Source organism: Anarhichas minor, unplaced genomic scaffold (genome assembly GCF_050575085.1).
Source record: "Anarhichas minor isolate MPS153535 unplaced genomic scaffold, ASM5057508v1 ptg000014l, whole genome shotgun sequence".
Classification (NCBI taxonomy): domain Eukaryota; kingdom Metazoa; phylum Chordata; class Actinopteri; order Perciformes; family Anarhichadidae; genus Anarhichas; species Anarhichas minor.
In genome coordinates, this window is record NW_027466460.1 from 907,298 (window position 1) to 930,339 (window position 23,042).

General features: G+C 41.2%; 1 protein-coding gene and 1 long non-coding RNA gene across 4 annotated transcripts; one reads left to right on the top strand and one right to left on the bottom strand.

Moving 5' to 3' along the window:
- Positions 1-2,602: 2,602 nt before the first annotated feature.
- LOC142949403 (uncharacterized) lies at positions 2,603-7,158 on the bottom strand. Its single transcript, XR_012954030.1, has 3 exons — positions 6,023-7,158; positions 4,698-4,802; positions 2,603-4,547 (listed from the first exon to the last, which is right to left on the bottom strand). It is a non-coding gene; the product is annotated as an uncharacterized LOC142949403 (long non-coding RNA).
- LOC142949402 (uncharacterized) lies at positions 6,301-22,315 on the top strand. 3 transcript variants are annotated; one of them, XM_076091027.1, is made up of 14 exons: positions 6,301-6,440; positions 11,341-11,386; positions 12,260-12,407; positions 12,527-12,584; positions 13,425-13,506; positions 13,869-13,984; positions 14,913-15,081; positions 16,113-16,243; positions 16,525-16,608; positions 16,839-16,868; positions 17,054-17,122; positions 17,317-17,529; positions 18,232-18,333; positions 19,931-22,315. In XM_076091027.1, the coding sequence occupies exons 2-14, from the start codon at positions 11,341-11,343 to the stop codon at positions 20,042-20,044; spliced, it is 1,362 nt and encodes a 453-aa protein (XP_075947142.1). In that variant the 5' UTR covers positions 6,301-6,440; the 3' UTR covers positions 20,045-22,315. The 3 variants fall into 3 exon arrangements, with proteins under 3 accessions (XP_075947142.1, XP_075947141.1, XP_075947143.1); XM_076091026.1 differs by lacking the exon at positions 6,301-6,440 and adding an exon at positions 7,243-7,438; XM_076091028.1 differs by lacking the exon at positions 6,301-6,440 and adding an exon at positions 7,245-7,402.
- Positions 22,316-23,042: the final 727 nt, after the last annotated feature.

Sequence of the window (23,042 nt, forward strand, 5' to 3'; positions counted from 1 at the left end):
TAACATGCTATTATAGGGATACGTAATATATAATTAAAAATGCAGGACCACAATCAATGTGTGTGTATGTATGTGTGATTGTTGATTTCAATTGGTGGACAGGCAAAAAGAAAATAATAAATACAAATAATAATGACTTAAATATTAATAAGGTGGGTGGTGTCACGTTTATACATAATTAAGGATGACCAGATGGAGCGGTGTTCTGTTATAGGGCATATGACGGATGTGGCTAGATTTTCCATTAAAATGTATCTATTTTGAAGGATCTTCACATATAGAACCTCCTGCCGAGGGCTTCCGGTTCCACCACTGAGAGGATGACAGCTTCATTTTTTAGCTCCCCGACGGTTTTGTAAAATAACCCCAAAAAACTGTAGTTTTGTCAATCCCAGTGCAAGTTTTGTTTAATAATGGAGAAAGGGGTTACAACTAGAAGTATGACAACCACAAACGTGATAGAATACGATCCCCAACTGGGACAAGACAGCCGAGGCAGCTCTCCGGGTCCGTACTCACATGACGAGGATAGCTCCAGAGCTAGCCTGCGAAGCACTCTCAATGAACTTCGGGATTTCAGAAAAAATAACAGGGTACAACTCACTGACATCAAACAAGAATTGAAGAGAGCAAATGACAGACTGGATGAGGCAGAGGGGTGAATAGAGGAAACTGAGACAGCAAGCAGCAACAACACATTAAGCGGCTAATGCAGCGCCAAGCTAATCTGGAAGCCAGGCTAATAGACCAGGAGGGCCGAGCGCATAGGGATAATTTAAGGATTTACGGAATACCCGAAGATAAAGAGGGCACCGACATACCTGGTTTGCTGCATAACCTGCTGAAAAACTTCCGACCTTCCCCGTGACAGAGACCTCAGAATAGAACGGGCACACCGAGCACTGGCACCAAAGCCCAACGGGCCGCAGGCAAAGCCCCGATCGATAGTGGTCAAGTTCGGGAGTTACCGGACGAAGGAAGAGGTGCTTCAGAGAGCATGACAGAGTCTTTTACAACAATGCTCGCTTCTACGTTGACCATGACTTGACTTGACTGACTGAATACGCCGAAGCCAAAAAAGTCTTGAAAGAAAAACGAATCAAGTTTCAGACACTGTACCCCACAAGGATGCGGGTCTTTTACGATAATGGCGTTCTAAATAGGCAACTATTCCAAAAGTTTTATTTTCTGGTTAATTGAAGCAGTCGGGACTTGTTAATTGGCTTGTTATCCATGGTTTATTTTATTTTATTTTGTGTGGATTTTGGCTAACATGCGGCCACACTTTAGGGCCCCACCATGACACGATGTGGGACTTTCCCTGATGGGGGCTTTGACTTTATAAAATCCTCTAAGGCTCATTTAAAACGAGCCTCTACATCAGAAACAACTGTTTGAAACTGTTTCGGTGATTTTCTGTTAAAAACTGTTTCACCTTCTTTGTTCTGTGCTTGTTCCTTGTGAGAGATGTTTTCAGTGTACAACTTTTATGTTATTAGGGATATTGGGAGAGGTTCCATCTGTGATTATCGATGTTTGAAACTATGAATAAGAACGTCCTTAACCCTCCTGTCGTGTTCGTTTCTCCCCCGTTACTTTAGTGTTCACGGTCAAATTTGACCGGTCTGTTTTAACTGCTCTTACATTAACACAAAAAACATGAATCATCATCAAATTTTATTTAACACCTTTTTAAGCTGTAAACAATGTCTCAGACATAGTGGTTTATATGAACAACTGCTGTGAATATACAAAGAATAGACACTGAAAATGTATCGCTAAATTAAATGAAACTGCTGTAAGGACATTGTTGACAGGAATACAGGCCTCCCGGACTCCGCATCCCACAGACTTTTTCTAGCCTCATTGTTTGACCGATATACTCCTGCTAGAATCAACAGAGCCATGTAGGCTTTGAGGTTTACCTCAGTGGTTCTCTGGTCTGGCTGCAGGACCCACCATCACCCCTTAATGACAAGCCCACTACCCAAATTATATATATATATAATTTGGGTATATCTATATTCAAGAAGTCTAGTAGTATGTCTCTGTGTAGTAAACAACTGCCAAATCAAATAAAGTACACATCAATTATATTTTCGAACGAAAATAACGAAATTAATTTTAGAAAAATTATTTTCACTGAAATGCCCTGCATTCAGTCCATTCAGGATGAAGTGAAAAGGCCACAATATTATATTTTTCTCATCTTCTAAAAAGAGAATTTAGTGTTGGAAGAATTCACCTATGACTCTGGTCTCTCTGGCCAATTTTCTCTTTTGGAAATCGTCCTATGATTTGACTTTCACAACTCAATAGTCCTGCTCTTCTGTCTATATCCTCATCTCTCCCCCATGTGTCACGGTGTGTGTACATCTCATTCAAGTCAGGAAACTCGTCAGAATACCCATATTTGATTGGATGAGCTGCATTACATGATGTGATTCACAACGCATTGGTCGGTGTTTTTCCTGCACCGCTGAACAAGTGCCGTAAATGCTGGAATAATTCCGCTGCATAAAAAATGCCCTTCAAAATAAAATCTCGTTTTTTTTTGTTTTTGGGTTTTTTTGTCAGTCAAAGGCCTGCGACCAGTGGGTCCGCGACCCACTTTTGGGTCGCGACCCACCAGTTGAGAATCACTGGTCCAATGCTCTTCACGTGTCCACAAACACACGCCTCCCCTCCAGGTTTGTCATGTACTCGACATGACAAACCAGGGCCAACACATACATCAGACATGTATACATCAACACAGACATCAAGTCTGGTGTCAAGCTGGACTTGATATCATCCACATGAGATGTTGCATATCGTGCTGACCCTGGCATCATCCTTATTATGTTTTCAATTCTCTCTCTGCCTCCTCTGTCCTGGGAGGATGAATACCAGAGCAAGACTGGAATGTCACCTGAGGTGCCTGTTCCTCTGGTGCCACTTCCTCGCCATCTGTTCACTGGTCAGTCTCATAATAGTCCGGATCGAAATCAGGATCGTTGTTGTCTTCAATTTCTGACACATCTTCCTCTATCTCTGGTTCAATATCCTCCTCATCTGGTTCAAAAATTAGGTCCAGAGCCTCTCTGACAGAAAATGGCCTCATCAGTGGCCTACTCATTGTGCTCACAGAGTAAAATGAGAGCAAGGCACAAATAAAGGTTTATATAGGGGGCAAGTGAGAAGATATGAAACATTGTTTAGTCTGGAAGGTGTGGTTCACGTGGGAGGATTGGCACATAAACGCGGTATAGAGATGGGTTCCCATAACAAACACCAGATTTTTTGTTTGAAGTTTGAAATGTGTACAACTTTATGTATGGGCCTGTGAACAGGTGTTTACACAGGTGTGTGTGTGTGTGTGTGTGTGTGTGTGTGCGTGTGCGTGTGTGTGTGTATGGGAGGGTGGGGGGGGTGGTTGTGGGTGTGTATGGGGCTGTTTTCCATCTGATGAATGGACATAATCTAGTGTTTCCCATTAATTTCCTATGGCGGTCACTTTTGACCGGGAACACAATCTAACCGTACTTTGTGTTACTCATGTGACTCTCTTGTTTCCCACAATTCCTAGATGAGGTTTTTAAAAGCAATACACCCATGCAAACACAAGAGGGAAGTATTGAGTTTAAATTCCCTAACAGTTACTAAATGAGTTTACCTGCAATTTAAAATAGTGTATGTTCATATGTTGGGTAATCTTTCCTTACACTCTGAGCACGGAAACGTGCCACACAAACAAAAGACAACTTAAGACAATGAATACATTTAATTGTCCTAACTATGGGATGCAATATATTAGCATTTGAATATGAATTTTCAAACATAAACAGCTCAACAATATCAAAAGGATCATTTCTGGAGTTAACAAAAACAGCTTAAACTTTTGTTGTGACGATAGCATAGATGATCTAAAATCTGAATGAGATTAGGTGAGTGAGGGTTTTGCAGGAGACGACCATATATGGAATAGATGAGCCAGCAGAGACAGAGCCTGTTCAGAGATTCTCATCCTCTCAACTATTCACGCGAGACTTCCCTGTGGCTCTACGTCACAGACACTGCTTATGTCGCAACACTGACACCTACTGGCGATCCACTGTATCTACTGCCTACAAATGTAGCTGGTGATAAATAAAGCTGTACCCCAAATTTTAACTACAATGAACACTTCCTCCTCATAAACACATAGGAAACATAATAAACTCACTTAATGTACATTACACCCAAGCAACTATTGTGCTTACTGAACTACATATGACTTATTGTGCCACACGTACCTGTACAAATTCCCCTTCTCTGAAATTCATCCATCCTATCTCAGTTTTTCTCTGATTCTTCTGTGCATTCTTTGGAAGAGTTTCATGCTTTCTCTCAGACGCGTGATCATCTTTGTTTCTTGAGAGCTTTCTTCTAAGTCGCTCAAAGATCTTTGACTTGCGACTGCTGGGTTCCTTTTCCTTCCGTCTGCAGTATCCAAAAACAGCCAGTCGATCACCACAGGATGGCAGGTACTCTCTATCTGTCATGAGGTGTATGACACTGAAATCAATCTACAATGAAGGAATACTTTATTAATTCTAGGCCATGTGCTTTCAATTGTAACAATGAACAACCTGCATATGCGACACCAGATATGTACAAATCTCTTCCGTACGTTTTTAATGTTTAAATCAAAATTAAGCATTTCCGATATCAGCAACCTTTTCCTGTTCCATTCTCTGTATGTCTTCCTCAGGCACATGCCGTGACCTGAAGTAGTCACTTAGGTCCTCCATCTTGTGACAGTTTAAATAACCTCTGCATCTCTGTTGAATACAATTATAGCTCAAATGTGACATCAAACATACATCTATAGGTTTTATAAAAATCTGTTTTAGTTTGTAGTTTTGGTATTCAAGCATCTTGACAGTCAATTCCATGTTTAAATAAGACAAAAACCCTTTACCCTTTCTAAATTCCTAAATTTAGGAGCAAAGGAGCATTATTTAATTGTATTACTTTTTTTCTTTTAATATTTAAAATAAGTCTCTTGGTTTTCTGATTTTATAAAGAAATTCAATACTTTAAAGAGGTTAAGGAGCATAATCATGAGACAGTTTATGACAACACAGGATAATCTATACCTGTAGTGACTTCATGATAACATGTTTGGTTGGATGTTGAAGACAGGATTTTCCCTCTTTCATGCAAATAAGTTACCTATTAACTTTAAACACGCTCATTGATGGAAACAGTATAAGTATAGTATTTTGTTTTATCACAATTATAAGCCAATGGTGATAAGAGCAATAAAGCACAAAGTGTGTCATTTTTGTGTTGTATTTTATTTGAGCACTGCAAAATAAATGAGGCTGCTGTCAAACTGAAAGTGTGAAACCAAACATTTCAGTGATATTGTATATTTTAATAAAGTACTACGACATAACAGATTAATACACTGTCACTGAGGGCCAGTAAACCTAGCACAGGTGCCTGGTCTGTGGCTGGTCTGTGGCTGTTTATCTGCCTGATATAGTGTGAATGAGATTAGATGTCTGACTGTTCGTTTTAAAAATCGTATGACTGAGTCAAATCACCAAAAAGTGTACTGAATAAATAGCAAAACATGACATTGTAAAGAATATACACAATAGTGTAATAATAGTATAATTATTCTGAGGCAATGTGGAATCATTCATTTTTGAAGCCACAGAGTGGCACTGTCTTCCAAGTAATTAAATTGCATTTAAGGTTCCAGCAGCTGAGCTATATGCTTGAGACTCGCTGTTGTTTTTCATTCTCTAAATTGTATTTTGCTAACACACTTCTGCCCGCATCGCCACAGCGAAGCGCCTTTCTGAACGACAGAGGACAACTAAGTGGACATGAACAATATCCGCATTACTTATCAACATACTGTAATACTACGATACAAAGGATACTGCAGCACTCTTGTAATGTGTTTAGCTGCAACATTTGACTGATTAAAATACTTTATAATGATATATAACATCTAACATTTACAAAAGTCACCAGTAATAGTTACCTTATTTAGAATTGCATATTGTTTTCATTGTAAGACTGGTGAGGGGATGAAGGGACCTTTGAAGACATCGTCACTGAAGCGCATGCTCACTTTCTATCTCATAATTATGACTTTCTATTTCATAAATGTCGACTTTCTATCTTCTTCTTTTTTCATCTAATTTATTTTTTTTTGCTGGCGGAAGTGGGGCTTCCATAGAAATGGGCTTCTATAGAAATGAGCTCGCGTGTTGCGGCATGATTTACCTTCTGGCACGTTCATGATATTTCCGACAGTATCGTGAAGGCAACACGTCTTGGCCACTTATCTCCACTCGCTGGTCTGACTGGTTAGGTCGGATAGAGCGCTGCGTCTCTGATATACCAACCCCATCAATGTGCTTTGAGCTCTGAATAGACAAGACTATCGAGACAATACGGTGAGTGAGACTCTTCAATGGGAGGGTGCGGCTTTGCAACACGCTGAATTCGACAGAGACATGGTGTGTTTCTCCTATAAACGTCCACTGGTGACTCGTATTAAGACACAGGCGCGTTTTTGCCACACATCCATATTATGTGACTGGCTATTCAACAAGAGACAATGAAGCGAATTACTCCAGTATGATCGGTGAAAACTAATTTGCTTCTAAGGCATTCACACAAAGTTGGAACCGTATCGGGGGGTAAAGGGAAACGGTCGGGGTGTGTTTTTGTGTGATGTTTGTTGTGCTTTTTACGAGCCTGCCGTGACTACAGGCTGAGCGGCAGCATATGTGTCCCGGCACTCAACAGGAGCTTTAAAACCAGAGCCTGCTAAGGTAGTCGAATGTGATTTGAGCTCGTTTTAAAAGGCGCGTGAAGTCATTTTTCTCCATCCCGTGCGGCGCGCGCTCGGGATGAGGACTTCATAGGTTTTGGATAACCGGCCGTTTCTTTTTTTTTTTTGTTCTCCTTGCACGCGGGCCACACCTCTTCGCTCTATTCATCCCAGTAAATGAGTAAACACATCATCATCATTGCATATATATGTATCTTTTTCTCTAAACGTTGGACATTGCAGATACGACGGTTAAAGGCGGCGAACGAAAGGCAGCCGAAGACCCTCCGTGTTTTTGTTCCGTTCATGTTTATCAGACACAACGTGGGGCCTCACAGGGAGGGGACGGCACACGCCTCTGCTCAGGGCTGGGGCCTGTGAGACCTTCAAGTACTGTCGGAAAAAACGGGGGAGGGGGTCCTTTTAACGCACGAACTTGTGGTGCAAAGGATCATAAAACGAAATGTTCGGATCGGATCACTATGGAAGCCCATTTAAAGCAAGAAGCAGCTCTGGAGTAGAACGAATAAAACCGATGTGGCTGAGGTGGCAACCTTCATTGAACAGCACTGGAAACATCTGGTCTGTGTCATGGTTACAGATGGATCCAGCAAAAGTGTTGGTGCATTTTTTTTAATTAAATGTTTTACTTTTTGTCCGACAGAAAAAACCACAAAAAAAACCTTCATTTTTTTCTGCGGAAATGGGCTTTCATAGATCACAGATCGGATCAGTACAAAAGAAAAAATAGAGCAAGTATAACTTTTTAGGGAGTTTTTTGATCGTAATTGTCGATCAGTGATGATCCATATTGTTGTTTGATTATAGCAGCTGGTCTACAAGGCTCCAAACTAAACATTTTGCCACCATCCCAAAAATCATTTAAACGCTCTGAAGTCTGTAAACCATCAACAATTCTAAATGTTATCTTTTTACTTTGTTATAGTAATTTATAATGGTTTTTTTTCGTAGTTTTATTGATGTATTATAAGCTTCTTAGATGTCTTGTAAACAGGTCATAATTCATCTCTAATATCTAATTATCTTGTTGTGAAAACATCTCCTTCAAACAACTGCATTTATTCAAGTTTCCCACCAAAACTACGTTTTATGAGATCACATGTTAAGTGATGGAGGGGTTAGTCCCAACTAGAAATTGCTCTGTAACTGATATCCTTTATATCATTAGCTGTTTTTCAAATCCACCACTTGTCAATAATACAGAACAAGATGTCAAAATGACGAGTCATCGATCGTCTATTGAAATGTAAATATGGAATGGATCCGTTGAATGTAAACTGAACATGAAATGAATTGACACTTTAAAACAGTCTTATCATTTGACATAAGAATTGAACGATGACATCATAGCCCCCCCATCCTAAAGGACACTAGTAATGAAGTGCTGTGATTTAGTTTTTATTTGTTACTTTATGATTAGCTTATGCACAAAAAAATTGGAATTGTTGATCACCATTTCTTCCAGCCTATTGTTGTATAGTATTGTTTTCATTCCGGGCTACAGTTTGTCCTTCATCTAAATCACATGGTCTTTACAGAGCTGCGTAATTTAAGGAATATTATTGATGCAGTTTTTGCTAAATTAGGATCCAGCACTCCTCAGAATAGAAAGGCAGCTGCTGAGCTGCAAACAGGTGCAGAGTGAGCGCACACAGCCCGACTAGACTAAAGACAAGTCCTCTCTCTGTTTGAATTGATCACATTTAAACGCACACGATAGCGTTGCCGGTTATCTAGACAGATAACAGAGGAAAAGACTCATTTAAAGCATTAACTTCAAAAAACAACAACCAGGCCAGCTGTTATTAAAGACCTCCATGAAGGAAATGAGTGGAGAAGAAATGAATAGATGAGTCCAGTGCCTTTTGAAGCTGTGCTCTTATCTTATCTCTTGAGTGTCGCGTGTGAATGTTTGAACACGGTGGTTTATTGGCGACCTGTCAGAGTAGAGGTTTGAGAGATAAGGAGGTTCCATCGGCATCCTGCGTAGCAGCAATATGAGGAGAAACAGTGTGTGGATGTGTCCATGACAGCTAATATTTATCCAGACTTCAGATTAAACCCTGATCCACAGCAAGTTTTGACAATATAATATGTAATATGTTCCCGCAGGAAATGTTACAAAAATTAAGAATACTTTTATTATGCACACTAAAAAAACGTTTTCTCTTTTTTTTTGTATGTGCAGTTGATGGACACTGTTTTCCCACAATGCAATGCACATAGATAATGGAGGAGCTGCTTCCTCCTAAAACAGGAGATCTTGGAAAACAGCTATAAAAGCTTTAGAAAAAGACATCTGCCTGCTACTTGTAAAGCTCAATTGGCAATCAGCTGCCAAAGTAGCAGTTTGACTGATGAGTTTGTATTTGATCCCTGTCGAGTTTGAATGAAGCGTGTTTCGATGATCAGCGAGGTAAAACTGCTGTTTCTGTCAATGGAGTCTGGTAGCTTTGAAGAGAGCATATTAACTGAATGTTTTTCATGTTAATAAGTCATATTAATTGTCCAAAATCCCTGTTGATTTTGTTTATTATAGTTTCACTTTGACCTGTATCACCTATAAAAGGGGCATCAATTAGCGTGTCCACCTGGTGTGTTTTTACATCATTATTCTCCTTTTCACTGAAAAACATATTAAAATGATCACGGTGGGATCTGTAGCAAACAAAGATGTTTTTCTTTATCATTCAGTAATCTAAAATGGTATTTCGCCTGAAACAAAATATTGTGCCTATATTGCGATTTTGACAAAATTTTGATCAATTGTGCAGCCCTATCAGTATGGATCCTGGATCAACTACAGTCTGTTACAATATTACTTGGGGGGGGATTAACTCTTCTTTGTTTTACAAAAGGATTACAGAAACGTATGGAGACTGATATATTTCTCTTGCTTTACCATCCCAGCAAAGATCTGCTGCATGTCACGCTAATGCTTTTGAAGTCACACCATTGGTTGGTCGAGTTGGGAGTTTCTTACTAGTGTTTCTGCTGATGAGGCCTTTTCCTCCGGTATCAATCATCTGATCCACTTCCTCAATTCACATGCGGTTGTTGTTGCTGCTCAACATGTTTGTCACCAACCTCGCAAACCTTGACCCTGAAAGCCTCATTTGAAAAATATAGAGGGAGCTCTAAAATAATGGTGTTTTTCTGTATAAATTCATATTTTGCCGTACCCTTGTTTCACATGTGATCTTTCAATCCTTTGTTTGTAGGGTGTTGACACAGTTTGATGCATGTTTTATAAGAAAGAAGAAATGAACAGTGATGTTGTGAAGTGTTAGTAAATGTACCGTGTGGGTTTCAGCTGGTCCATGAATACACTTTTTACATTTTTTTTTTATCCCTGTTAAAGTTTTTTTGGGGAGTTTTTCCTTTTCTGATGCGAGGGTTCAAGGACAGAGGATGTCTGATAATGACTTTGAGTTTTCCTTTTCTGCCATCATGAAGTAGACATTTCAATTCAATTATTTTTTATTGCTCAAAATCACAAATAACAACATTCTCATAGGGATTTACAAGCTGTACAGCATGCAACTCTCTCTGTTATTGGATCCTCGCATCGGAAAAGGAAAAACTCACCCAAAAGATGTAAGAAACCTCAGAGAGAGAGAGAGAGAGAGAGAGCAACAGAGGAGGATCCCTCTCCCAGGATGGACAGAAGTGTGATATAGATGTCATGTTGACAGAAAATAGACATAACTGTTACAACATAGTCGATCCACATGACATACATAATACATATGAGCGTAGAGATAGCAGTAGTAGCACCAATACTAGTAGAGTGATAACAGAAAAGGGATGACTTTTAATAATAACAGCAGCAATGGATTTAATATATTAATAATAATGGCAATAAAAGCAGTAATAGTAATAGAAATGTGACTAATCATGATAATAATAGTAGCAGTGGGCGACAGGCACGACCACGGTAAAATCACAATCCATATTCTTGTTTTTTTATTATATATTATATATATTATAACATTTTTGGTTCGATTGCTGTGAAATGAAGTACACCCTCTCTGCATTTTCATGTTTATCAGGTCAGCAATTTAAATTTTGCCAAATATTATATGACCAAGTACCTGCAAAACCTGCGACATTCCCATCAGCCTCAGCTGTACTTAGTGCTCAGCGTTAATTAGCAAATGTTAGCATGCTAACACGCTAAACTACAATGTAAACGGACAATTTTATAGCTGCTAAAAATCAGCATGTGTACCATTGTGAGCATGTTAGCGGGCTGATGTTAGCGTTTAGCTCACAGAGCTGCAGCACGGCTGTTCACTCTTAAGTCTTGTTCTATAATAATGCTGAGTCAAATAATGAGATAAACCCACAGAGAATGTTCTAGATCAGGCCCTTTGTAGCCTCTTTTCACTGATTGTTAAGGTTTCACAGCACATTTATTGTCAGTTCCGTTAAAGTGAACCAAGTGAAGTCTACCTGTGATTAGCTTCAATGTAATCTCTTCTGTGTCTCGTCTGCAGATGATGTGGTGTGTCGTGATCCTTCTGGCCACTGCTCTCAGTGTGGGTGAGTAGCATCTCTTTTCTGCCCTGCTCTCTTTGAAAGGAGTGATCTCAGTCTCGGTCCACGCCTGAAAATCAATATCACATGACTATGCACTTGCACTGGGCCGGTGTAAACAGGAAGTAGATTGGTTTCTTAGTTACAGAAAATACGAGGTATTATAATAAATCAAAATAAATCAGAGTTTTACTAGATTATTTGTCAATAAATTTGGCCAACACACGTCTCTCACTCGGTTTTGTTGTTGTCTGCTCTCACACTCTCTGTCGTACTGGAGAGCATGCTTTTGTTATGCTTTTGTTCGCTTACAGTTTCTTTGTGAACTTCACAATAGTTGTGCAGAACAAAAAAAAAAGCATTAATAAGAAAAGTAAAGTATCCACATGGAAATCAACTGCAACAACACTGGAAGCAACTTTCAGCTTCACTTGCTCAACTCACATGCACCTATACGTTACATGTAGCCCCGCTGGCCTCGTGGCAATAACACAGAGTGGTTGTTGGTGGACACAAACACAACTCCAAAAGAAAGATCATGTTGCATCTTGCAACAACATGCATCTTCTGCTATTAGGAGTCAAAGATGTCTGTTGTAAAAACAGGTCAGTAAAAGCCACTAAATGTAGTATTTGACTAGAAAGGACAGTTTTCACTAGAATTGTCAGATTTCTATATACACTATTTGATGGATGTGCATTGTTGCGTACACTTCCCTTAGCAGTTTGAGATGATCACATTGTATATTGCAATTTGTGTGTCATAATTTAGAAATATTAACTGCGAATGTTTTCTTCAGTTTCACATATTCTTTTCAACACCATGTTTTAGCAGCGTGCGCACTGCCTCGTTTTCTTTCTCCCCCTGCTTTGGTTTCAGACTCCTATCTTGTCCATGACATCCATGAGCGTTTGGCCCACGGTCGGCAGCTGAAGATCCACCTGCCTAAGGGTGCGGACAGGCTGGAGTTCACTCCAGCTGATCACCCTGCCAAGACCCTTACGTACTGGGAGAAGGGCCGAATCAGGTCAGAATCATTCGGGGACACGCCCGTGTTCTGACATGATGGTCATGGAGGGAAGCTGAAAGTTGCTTCCAGTGTTGTTGCAGTTGATTTCCATGTGGCTATTTGTTTCTGTCCTACAGGATGACCAAAGGCAGGGTGTCGGGTACAGGCACTGACCGACGCTGGTACATTGACAAGGTAACCAAAGTATATTTGTATTAAGTCTGAATCAATGAATTAAATCTAAAGTCTACATTTGATGTAATAAGTCACTTTAACTCGTAGCTTTGTCTTTAACTGCGCTAGCACAGCTTCTATTTATGCTTCCTTTCTTATTCTACTTGTATATACCTTTTGATTATTGAGGCGGCTGTGGCTCAGGTCTTCCACTAATAGGAAGATCTACTGTTTTATCACCAGATCAAACACGATACTGCATCCGAAATTGCTGTGCCATCGGTGTGTGATTGTGTGTGTACGTGTGTGTGTGTGTGTAAATGAGGATCCGTTTACATCCTGACGAGCAGGTTGGACAGCATTCTCTGCCATTAGTGTATGGAAGTGTGTGTGTGTGTGTGCAAACTTATATTATCTTCTCCTATCTTATTGTAAAGGAACAGTGTGTAGGATTTTGGCGGATTTACTGGCAGTAATGGAATATAATATTCATATCTAGGCTTTCATTAGTGAATGATGACCTATAACTAAGAAACGTTTATATCTACATAGCTCCTCTCCACCTTGTTGCACCGCTATTTTTCTACAGTAGCCTAGTAGAGACAAACGCAGACTGGCTCTTGCGAGTTGCTACAGAAGGCCACATTCTTTTAGTGAGCACGCAAATTTGTCTTGGGCCACTGAAAGACTTCCTAATCAACTGTCCTCCGCGTTAGAGGAAGTACGTACTCATTAACTCTTGTTGAAGTGCGATAATAGATTCTCGTGGATGGAGTACACACAAAACACCTGCTTGTGTGTGACCAGAGATTCTAGGTTTCCACAGTGCATTGATGTACTCTGTATATGTTTTTTTGTTAGGTAACCTATGAGGACCAGGGGACGTACGCCCAGAAAGACTACTGGAATAAAGAAATCTCCTCCGTCAAAGTAGCCGTCACACGTGAGTTAGCTCAGCCCTATTTTAGCTTTGGTTGCTGTAACTTATGTTTCTTTGTGAACACAGCTTTAAAGTGAGTGTAGTGAGTGTCTAGAAGATTGTGTCGGTAAAACCCGGAATGAATTACTTTGAGCAAGGGGGTATTTCTTTTTTTTTTAGAACACCCACCGTGATTATTTCACAACACCTTTCTCTCTTTATATCATCATCAGAAAACAGTGGTGATGAGGGGGACACCTTGTACTATAAAGACCGACTTCTCTTTCTTTTTTTTAAGCTTGGTTACCATCTGTTACAAATACAGCTCCATATTTTGACTTTCTTTCTCGATATCTGTTTCTTTATTCTTCTCCTCTCCGTTCCAGCCAGACACAACTATGCCAAGTGTGTAGCAGGACAGAGTCTTTACATCCAGCTGGAGGGCATTGACCTGAGCGACGCGTCCCTCTCCTTCTCTGGGGAGAATGTCAACGTTACACTGGTGAGATAGATGGATGAAAGGATGGATGGATGGATGGATAAAAATGAGCAGAGGGATGGAAGCATTCAATATCTGGGGATTCATTGTTAAAGTTGCAGAAGTAGGGGGTTCAATTTGTTTCACAACCCTTGTTTTCATCTCTCAGTATTTGTGTACTCAAATATTGTTCTCATATTTGTATATATCTAACATATATACAAACAGCTAAGTAGGATCCCCCACCCCCCCTTTAGCTTGCCTGCCTATGTGTAAGCATATACAGTATATACAGTGTGTATATTCCACAGAAGACTATATAGAACCCATTAATGGCCTTCTGGTCGATCTGCACATCTGCTCCCTCAGCAGTACAAAACAACACTGGGTAGTGTTCATTCTTTTTCTTTAAATGCAGTAAATACAGTATGTACTCAGCTTAGTATTTCACATTACTGTGTAGTACATTACTAGAAGAGAGCCATTCAAATTGACAGGGAAACATCAAAGCTAAATTAGAACAACAATTCTTGACAAGTGATGTACAAGAGGAAAAGTGACACCTAGTGGCCAAAGTAAACTAGTGCGTGGGGTGGAGTGACTTAACAGAGACAGCAAAACAATGATAACGTTAAACAAAGGGAGACACATACCTGCAGAAGACAATATACAACAAGTGATTTGCCCTCTGGTCTCTCTCTCTCAGCACATCTGCTAATTAACAATTTACAAATGAAATAGAAGCCAAAATCTCTGCGGCCACACTGTGAGGGGAAGACGGGGCTACGGAAAATTAGGAGGTGCCAAAGAGGTGGAACGTTAATAAAAATACAATTTACAAATTGGAAACATACTTACACATTTGATTTACATTTTCAGAGCTGGAAAGAAATGAGTTGTGATTCAGAGGGAAATGCAGAGTGATGCTCTGACAGACGTTTGTCTCCCTCAGGTGCACGACGGTGCTCGGGTGTCCCAGGACCTGCCGAATTATTGGGACCGGGTTCACACCCAATCCACGAAAATCGAGATCATGAACATGAACTACAGTGATGTGGGACATTACACCCTAATAGACCGGAGAAACCGGGTGGTGTCTGTCACCAGGATGGACCTGACAGGTGGGTCCCCATGTGCCGTACATTTTCTAAATGGGCTTTAATTAGCTCAAGTGCAGAGGGTACCCGTCCTTTATTTGAAGCAGGCTTGTATTACAGACAGGCCTTTATTCGTCTCTCCTTCTGTTCGACAAGCATGTTTAGTCATATTTTAGTATGAAGCCTCCTTGTTGTTTGATCTGCTCCAGTTTGCCCTGCTACATTTCTGTTTCTGGATTATGCCGTTAATACATACTCAACACTTCCCGTATCCATTTCAAATTAAGAGCCATTTAGCGTTTCAGTGGACAAAATCCATTCACTTCTTAGCTAAGCTTTTGTTGTGGAACATTTATAGGACTGGCTTGTGGAAAAGTCAGCGAGGCTAACTATTTATATAATGCAGCAAATAAACACAACAATGTCAACAAAATTTCTTAAAACCTGCAGCTTCATGCAATTTGCACCAAAAAAAAATAAACCAATTGGGTATTAATGGCTGAAAATAGCTGAAGGTTGGTAGGTCGATTATTAGAGAACTATTTTCCGTCCTTATAAACCCCCAAAACCAACTGTGTTTAGGCCGGAAATAGGTGATGGGTTCAAGATAACTAGTAATGGCCGAATGACAAACTGCCAACCAGTATTCACAATGAAAGCAGCGGGAAGTTTCTGAAGTGGGAGGAGAGAAGCCAAATGAGTAACTGGTGCCCCTGGTGCTGGTGACTGTAAACAGCATGCCAAAATGAAGAGAGAATAACTAAACAGGTTATCTGGCAACCCATTGCTGGTGCTGAATTGTGGGCGGAAATGGCAGAATACGTACTGTCGCACACACATTTTTTCAGAAAAGATAGTCATGGGTACCTTTCAGATAGGGTAGAGATTTATGGACCTGCGAAGACTGTTAATGCTAAGTTAACAGTCAATGGGCCAAAACAGTGCAAATCATTGGTGATGCCTTTACTGCTCTTGGATAAAAAGAATGTCCTATATCTATAATGTCACAGGTACAGTCCTAATCACACACACACACACACTCTTCTCCACTGCAGACCATCGTGAGGACTCTGATGGAAACCCTCTCTTGGCTCTGCTCTTACTGCTCGGCATCCCTGTTGGGGTTTGCTGCTGCTGTCGGAAGAAGATTTTCAAAAAGAAACCCTCCACCGCTTCACCGCTACAGGTACTAACAGTAGTCACAGCAAGCACGACTCTACCTGGAGACACGCTTTGTAATGTGAGGGTTTCCTGCTTTCTTTCTTAGACAAGTGTGGACTGAATATCTCGTCGGGTTTTCGGGTTGTTTGTTTGAACAACAGAAGTTATTGGATTTTTCTCTAGTTTCTGACATTTTAAATACTTTTATTTCATCAAAGAAAATATTCAACAAATGATCGATCCGAAACAATGATTTGCTTCATCGTGTCTCTCTCTCTGTCTCTCTCTCTCTCTCTCTCTCTCCAGTCCACACCAGTTGCAGTCCATCCTCCTCCCGGTGGTCCTGTGGGACCTTGTCCTTCTTACAACACTCCTGGACAACCGGGAGTGGTGAGATTATACAACACTTACACTTGTTTTTTATGAATTCATGGATGTTCTTACTTTATAAACATGTCCTTATATTCACTTCAATTCAATACAACTTTATTAGTCCACAAAGGCTATATGTCGTGTGTGTTCGGCGTGTTTATACTGATGTCTCTGCGTGAATCTGGGGTTGATTTCTTGATGTTTATTTACCAAATTAAAGAATGTGTGTGTTTATTCTGTGTTTGCAGGCGTACTACCACGGCCCAGACCCTAACATGGTACATAAGACAGTACATAATACACAGAGTATATATCTATTTACACAATCGTTATGCAACCTATAACTCGTGTATTGATTGTGTAATGCTGAACTAAGACAAATGTTTTTCTTGTGTGTGTGTGTGTGTGTGTGTGTGTGTGTGTGTGTGTGTGTGTGTGTGTGTGTGTGTGTATTCCTGTTTAGGATCCTACATTCCATCCTCCCCCTCCAACCGCTGGCCCAGGAGCGTGGAACGGCCCCCCACCATCAACAGTTAGTATCACACTAAGCATGGATAAACTTGATCAACAGTGGACTATTAGTTGTAATCAGTTTTCATTCAGGGCTGATTTTATTTTTTGTTGCTTTTTAGTAGTTTGTCTTTTCCCTGACTTTCCAGATTTCCTGTTTTCCTGCTTCCTCCCTCACTATTTCACAATCTAATTCCTGATTGTCTCTGTCTGCAGGGGTATAACCCTGGCTACCCACCCCAGAACCCTGGCTACCCACCCCAGAACCCGGGCTACCCACCCCAGAACCCTGGCTACCCACCCCAGAACCCTGGCTACCCTCCCCAGAACCCTGGCTACCCTCTTGCTGGTCCAGCTGGTCCTGCCCAGCCTCCACAATGGAACGGTCCACCACCAGGCGACTACCCCCTCGGACCTGCAGCTCCAATGGTATCTCTTTAACTGACTAAATTCCTAAATGGAATGCTGGTCAATTCAATATTTCACCTTGTTCTGGCCTTTTAACTGTTTACAAACTTCAAGTTCTGAAACATACCCTAGGCTTTCATCTAATAATGGACAAGTGGACAAAATGGAATCTGTTATTTTCAGCTGGGTCTTCAGTGCAGCATCAATAATGTACATCAGGTCTGCACACCGGTGTGTTTCAATGAGCAGCAGACTGTCATTTTGTGTCAATATTCGCTGCATTTAATTCGGACTGAAGTGCGTGAAGTACGAGCCTTTTCGAGTTGAACACACTGCACGACACTCGTAGCCATCTTTCCCCCGGAGGAGGCTGAAACAAGAAGACAATGTCAACTAGATGTGATGCAGGAAAACAAAAAAACGGTTCTAGTTCCTCTAGATTTATGAATTTGGAAACCTGCCAATCATTGAATGCAGTTTAGTGTTGATATGACTCAGTAGCCCCAACCTCTGTTGCTGCATGGACAAAGGGGGAAATCTGTGATCAAGATACATCTGTTAGGTCACATACAAACGTGTTTGCTCTTGTGCAAAACTACATTGAGTCGTTCAGCAGGACACAAAGTCCTCAACAGAGGTGTCAGGGGATGAATCAAATGTTCAAAAAAGATAAAACCAATGTGTGTGTGTGTGTGTGTGTGTGCGCGCGTGTGTACTGCATAGGGCTATGCTCCAGCTCCAGTCATGTATAGCTCTGCACCACCAGCAGCTGCCAGTGAACCTGTTTCCTCACCTGCCGACCAACTGCTGCCTACCACACAACAGGTACACACACACACACACACACACACACACACTGTAAGAGAGAGACAGTTCCCACCAAAAGAAAGAGATCATAGGTAACTTTCGGGATATTCTAGAAATCAGTTATGTTGCTGAGCACTATTTGTTCCAAGGCGCTGGCTGTTTCTAACAGTGAAGACAGGGTATTTTATTGGCAGTTTTTTGTGAAAGAGATTTGATATTGTATCAAACAGCTTTTTTGAGTAAATTAGTATAGATGTAAGAACCTAGACTTTCCCCTCCCTCAGTAATGGGGAAAAGGCAGATTTGTGCGGGGTCCTTGGCTGAGAGGAGATCCCCTGTAATGACGTAGTGAACGTGGGGGTGATGTGTGACGCCCCTAAGCACCCTGTGTAGAAGCTGCAATGCTTTATCTATCCACCGGGCGGGGGGTTGAATATTTCACCTGGAGTGTGGTACGCTATAACAAATAGAATTGGCTTTAGTGTTTTCCAGTTTGGGTGTGAAAGATTAAAAACCAGGCTTTCAAATGAGTTATAATTTAGTTTAGGTTTATTAATAGGCTTGAGTCAAAGATGGCTGCTACTCCACCTCCTCGGCTGGTGCCTCGAGGAATGTGAGTATTAATATGACTTGGAGGGGTTGATTCAGTAAGACAAAATAAATCAATATGATTATCTGATGTTAAATCGTTTACTAATACAGCTTTAGATGACAGAGATCTGATATTTAAGAGTCCACATTTAATCCTCCTATTTTGTTGCACTGTTGCGTTGGTGTTAACTTTAATTAGGTTATTTTGTTTAACTCTTCTGTTTACTTTTGATTGCATTCATTTAAGTGGCCGTTGGGCAGACACAGTCTCTCTGGGTTTAGGGGGGGCTAACTGCTCTAATGGAAGACTGCAGCTCTGCTTCCTGGTCTGAACTCTGGGTTGTCATGGTTTAGGTCCATTAACTGGGTCCGATTTATAGATATGAGATCCGCTCCATCCAGAGCCATCAATGATGACATGCGGCTAAACATTTCATCATTGGTCAGGTTTGGGAGGGGACCAGAGAAAACTGCGGAGTCCCACTTTGTCTTTGATTAATTCTAGTGAGCTCCAAAGGGTGTAAGCGGAAGTCATAACTGCGGATGTGAATAACAATCTTACTGTATTTACGCTTATCTTTAGCCAACAGCATTAAATAGGATTCAATGTCGACCGGTCTGGCCACAGGAATGCATGTCTCTGTGTCTCTGTGTCTCTGTGTCTCTGTGTCTCCTGGTAAACACGTCTCTCAGAATAGAGCTGCTGATGATCAGAGTTGGTTTCTCAGCGGGTCTGTCGCTGAGAGGGGAGAACCTTTTTGAAATGTGAGGTGGTTGGTGGTGAACCGTAGATTTCTACTTGGATGGATGCTTCCTTCAGACAGTCACCCAGCGCAGGGGTTGCCAGGTTGGGGGGGCATTTCTGCTCTGCATGCACAAATGCCGGGCAGACTCCACCCTCCCAATGCACTCGCAACTACATCTGGCAAAACATATACAAGAAATAGTGAAAGAAAAAAGGCATTGTCAAATGTGTTCAGATGAATGTGGACATAAACATTGCATTTTATCCCCCCCCCCCCAGGCTGAAGCTGCTTCCTCTCCTGTGCCCCCCTCCTCCACCCACCTTCTCGGCTCCTCTGATGATGCCTATGATTTCAAGATCGACGCAGGCAAAAACTCCACCAACTTCCTGTAGGGACGCTGACTCCTGGAGCAGCTTCCCCCCCCCAGTCCATCCTCACCTGGATGCTACCGGGGCCCATATGGGACCAGGTGCAGGTGGAAACAATGGACAGCATTTAGACAGATTGTATTCTTTGTCTCCTTTTCCCTTGATCGGTATTTAATCCCCTAACTAACTGAAGATAATGCGTTATTACTTCTTACTGGAACAAAATCAACTGACCTAGCCAGTGAGGAGACAAAGACATTGGGTGATATCTTGAAGTGTCAGCATGTCAATTAGAAATGTAATATCAACATCTGATGAGTAAATCTTAAAAACAGGGCTGGCTCAGTTAACCAAATGATTAAGAGACGTCATCATGGCACATGCTTGTCGTTTCTATCTACATTTTCCACTGATTCCTCTTCTTCCTCTTTTTATTTGATTCATCTGATTAGCCAGGAAAACCAAAAAATCAAGAAAGAGTCAGATTCAAGGAGCAACAAAAGGAAACAAACCACATGGTTCAACTTAGGGGTTTCAGACTCCCTTATCCCACCCCTGGTCTGGTCTCACCGGAAAGAAGCTTTTGCAATTATAGTCTATCAGGATCACCACCTACTTAACACCGTGTCCTGCTACCCACAGTCCTAGGTCCAGACTGTTTTGTTGCTGTATATCTCAGGTTGCCTTATTTTCCAATGTCATTTAGTAAGCAATTTCTGTAAAGCGAATGTGTTGAATTAGCCTGGTCAAGCTTTGTGCCATCCAGTCAACAAACCGGCTACAGTGACATGGCAGCAGACAAGAGTGTGGACTTTTTGTTCTTATATAAACCTGTTCATGGAAGGATCAATCTTCCGATCTCCCCTCCTCCCACTCAGTGTGCTGTACTCAACACCTGTACAGTACTGTAGTACTACACATGGTAGAACACGCATGACATCCTAATGATATTTTGCCTGGAGCCCCAGGTCTGCTGTCCAGTTGCCTTTTGACTTAGCGCTGACTGAGAATCGACATAGACACAAACGTCTTACAACTTTATTTAAAAGGCTCTATTTGGACACAAGATAATACAGGACCCACCTCAAGGCCCTTAGTATGTCAGGAGATGTTGTGCAACTGATAAATAGTAAACCTGGGGCTTTTAAGGCCCTTTGAGGTCCAGGGCCCGGGACTAGCTACCTCGATCGCTTTGTCAGGTTGGTAATTCAGCGTTAGCCCTGCTTTTGGAGGCAGATTTGGCACTACAGTTGGGTTCACCTGGGTCGGGTCTTAAAGACCAAGGTGTGGCCTGGTTATCAACAGAACTCCTAATTGTAATCCTAAATAATGAGAAGAGACTACAATACAACACAACAGCTACCTCATTCTTGGATTCTATGCCTCTTCTTAAGTCAACGGTCTCGGGTTTGCAGCGGTCATCGGTATGAATTTGTGTGTCGAAGTCAAATAGAAATCACAACAAACCCCTTGGATCCTCTAAAAGTAATACTTACATTCAAATAACCCGGGTTTGGTGTGATGTCCGTCTGTGGTAAATGCTAACAACTGAACCGTAAGAATGCTACCAGAAGAACCACTTTGACTGCCTTTCAGGGTGGCCTCATGCCTCCTTTACAGCAAAAAAACAAAAACATATCACTCATCCACTCAGAGCCTTCGTCCCGGACATTTATCACCAAATCACAGTTAAGCAGGAAGTAGCAGCATTCTAGAATGTTCCCCTTAAAACCACTAACTCATTCATTCAACCGTGAGTAGAATCACAAATGCCTTTCCTTATAGTATCGTAATCTTTCATTTAGTTTCTTGAGGTGAGTAAATACACGACTAAATACTGGAATCATTTTATGTCCTGCATGATATCGAGGCAACTGGGTTTTTGGAGTTGCATATTAAACTGGGACAAACAAGTTCTGGACAGGTCTGTTTCTTTTATTTTGTATCCTATATCTGATGTTCCTCACATCTAGCAATGTTGAGATGAATTGTTATTCACATAATGTTGAAAATATGATTTATGTATTTAGTTTTTTTTTGTAAATATAACCAATTATATTCACTAAGTGTAGATGTCGATGTTTATGGGTGTTAACGGAGTTGGAGACCACTTTTGTTGTACTTTGGTCTCCAGTTCCGTCCACCTCTGGATTATATGCCAATGAACCGTGGTTTCATAGCTCTCATTTTATACCCGACATGATATAACATACATACTGTATTTGGATGTGTAACTCTTGTGTCAGTTTCTTTCATTTTCAATAAGACATTCACCATTAAAATAATTTTACAGGAGACAGCCGGAGTGAAAATCTGCAAGCGGATGACTTCATATGATACTGTTGATAAACTCAGCGGAAGTTAAAGGGACATTGTGCCACTTTCTATGCAGACCTCCAATCAGTGCTGAAGAAATACTGTACATTCCTGTGCGTTCACTATTGACTGAGAAAGCTGATTTCTCCTGCTGCGCAGCAGTAGTGCGCTACATGACTACATTTATATATATATATATATTAGTGCTGGGCAAGTTATTATCGCGTTCACGCATTAATTAATTAACACCGACTATTATTTTATCGCGCGTTAACGCATTTAAAAAAAAATTATTTTGTGGAGGAATACGTTGGATGCAGCGTGTGGGAGAAGTATAGATAGACACAGAGAAGTGGATACAACCTGCAGCCGGTTAGTGTTGTGGAAGATGTCGGTCTGAGGAACGTTCTCAAGGCGCGTTCGCGTCGCGTTTGGTGTGAACGCACCTTTAGGATCGCAACGAATGACGGCACGTATGAGCCTCAAGATGCACCATCACAAGAAGAATACACGAGTTGCATGAAAAGGTGAGGACTACTCTCTGTGAACCCTAGAGATGGTTGTGGGTGAAAATCCCAGTAGATCAGCAGTTTTTGAAATACTCAGACCAGCCCATCTGGCACCAACAACCATGCCACGTTCAAAGTCACTTAAATCCCCTTTCTGATGCTCACTTTGAACTTCAGCAAGTCGTCTTCACCAGTCT

What these genes read in the sequence shown, in the direction of transcription:
- LOC142949402 (XM_076091026.1), top strand. Translation starts at nt 7,412, where the DNA reads ATGGTTACAGATGGATCCAGCAAAAGT. An exon ending in CCACCGCTTCACCGCTACAG is followed by an intron (nt 16,244 to 16,524) that starts GTACTAACAGTA and finishes CTCTCTCTCCAG; the next exon opens with TCCACACCAGTTGCAGTCCA. An exon ending in ACGGCCCAGACCCTAACATG is followed by an intron (nt 16,869 to 17,053) that starts GTACATAAGACA and finishes ATTCCTGTTTAG; the next exon opens with GATCCTACATTCCATCCTCC.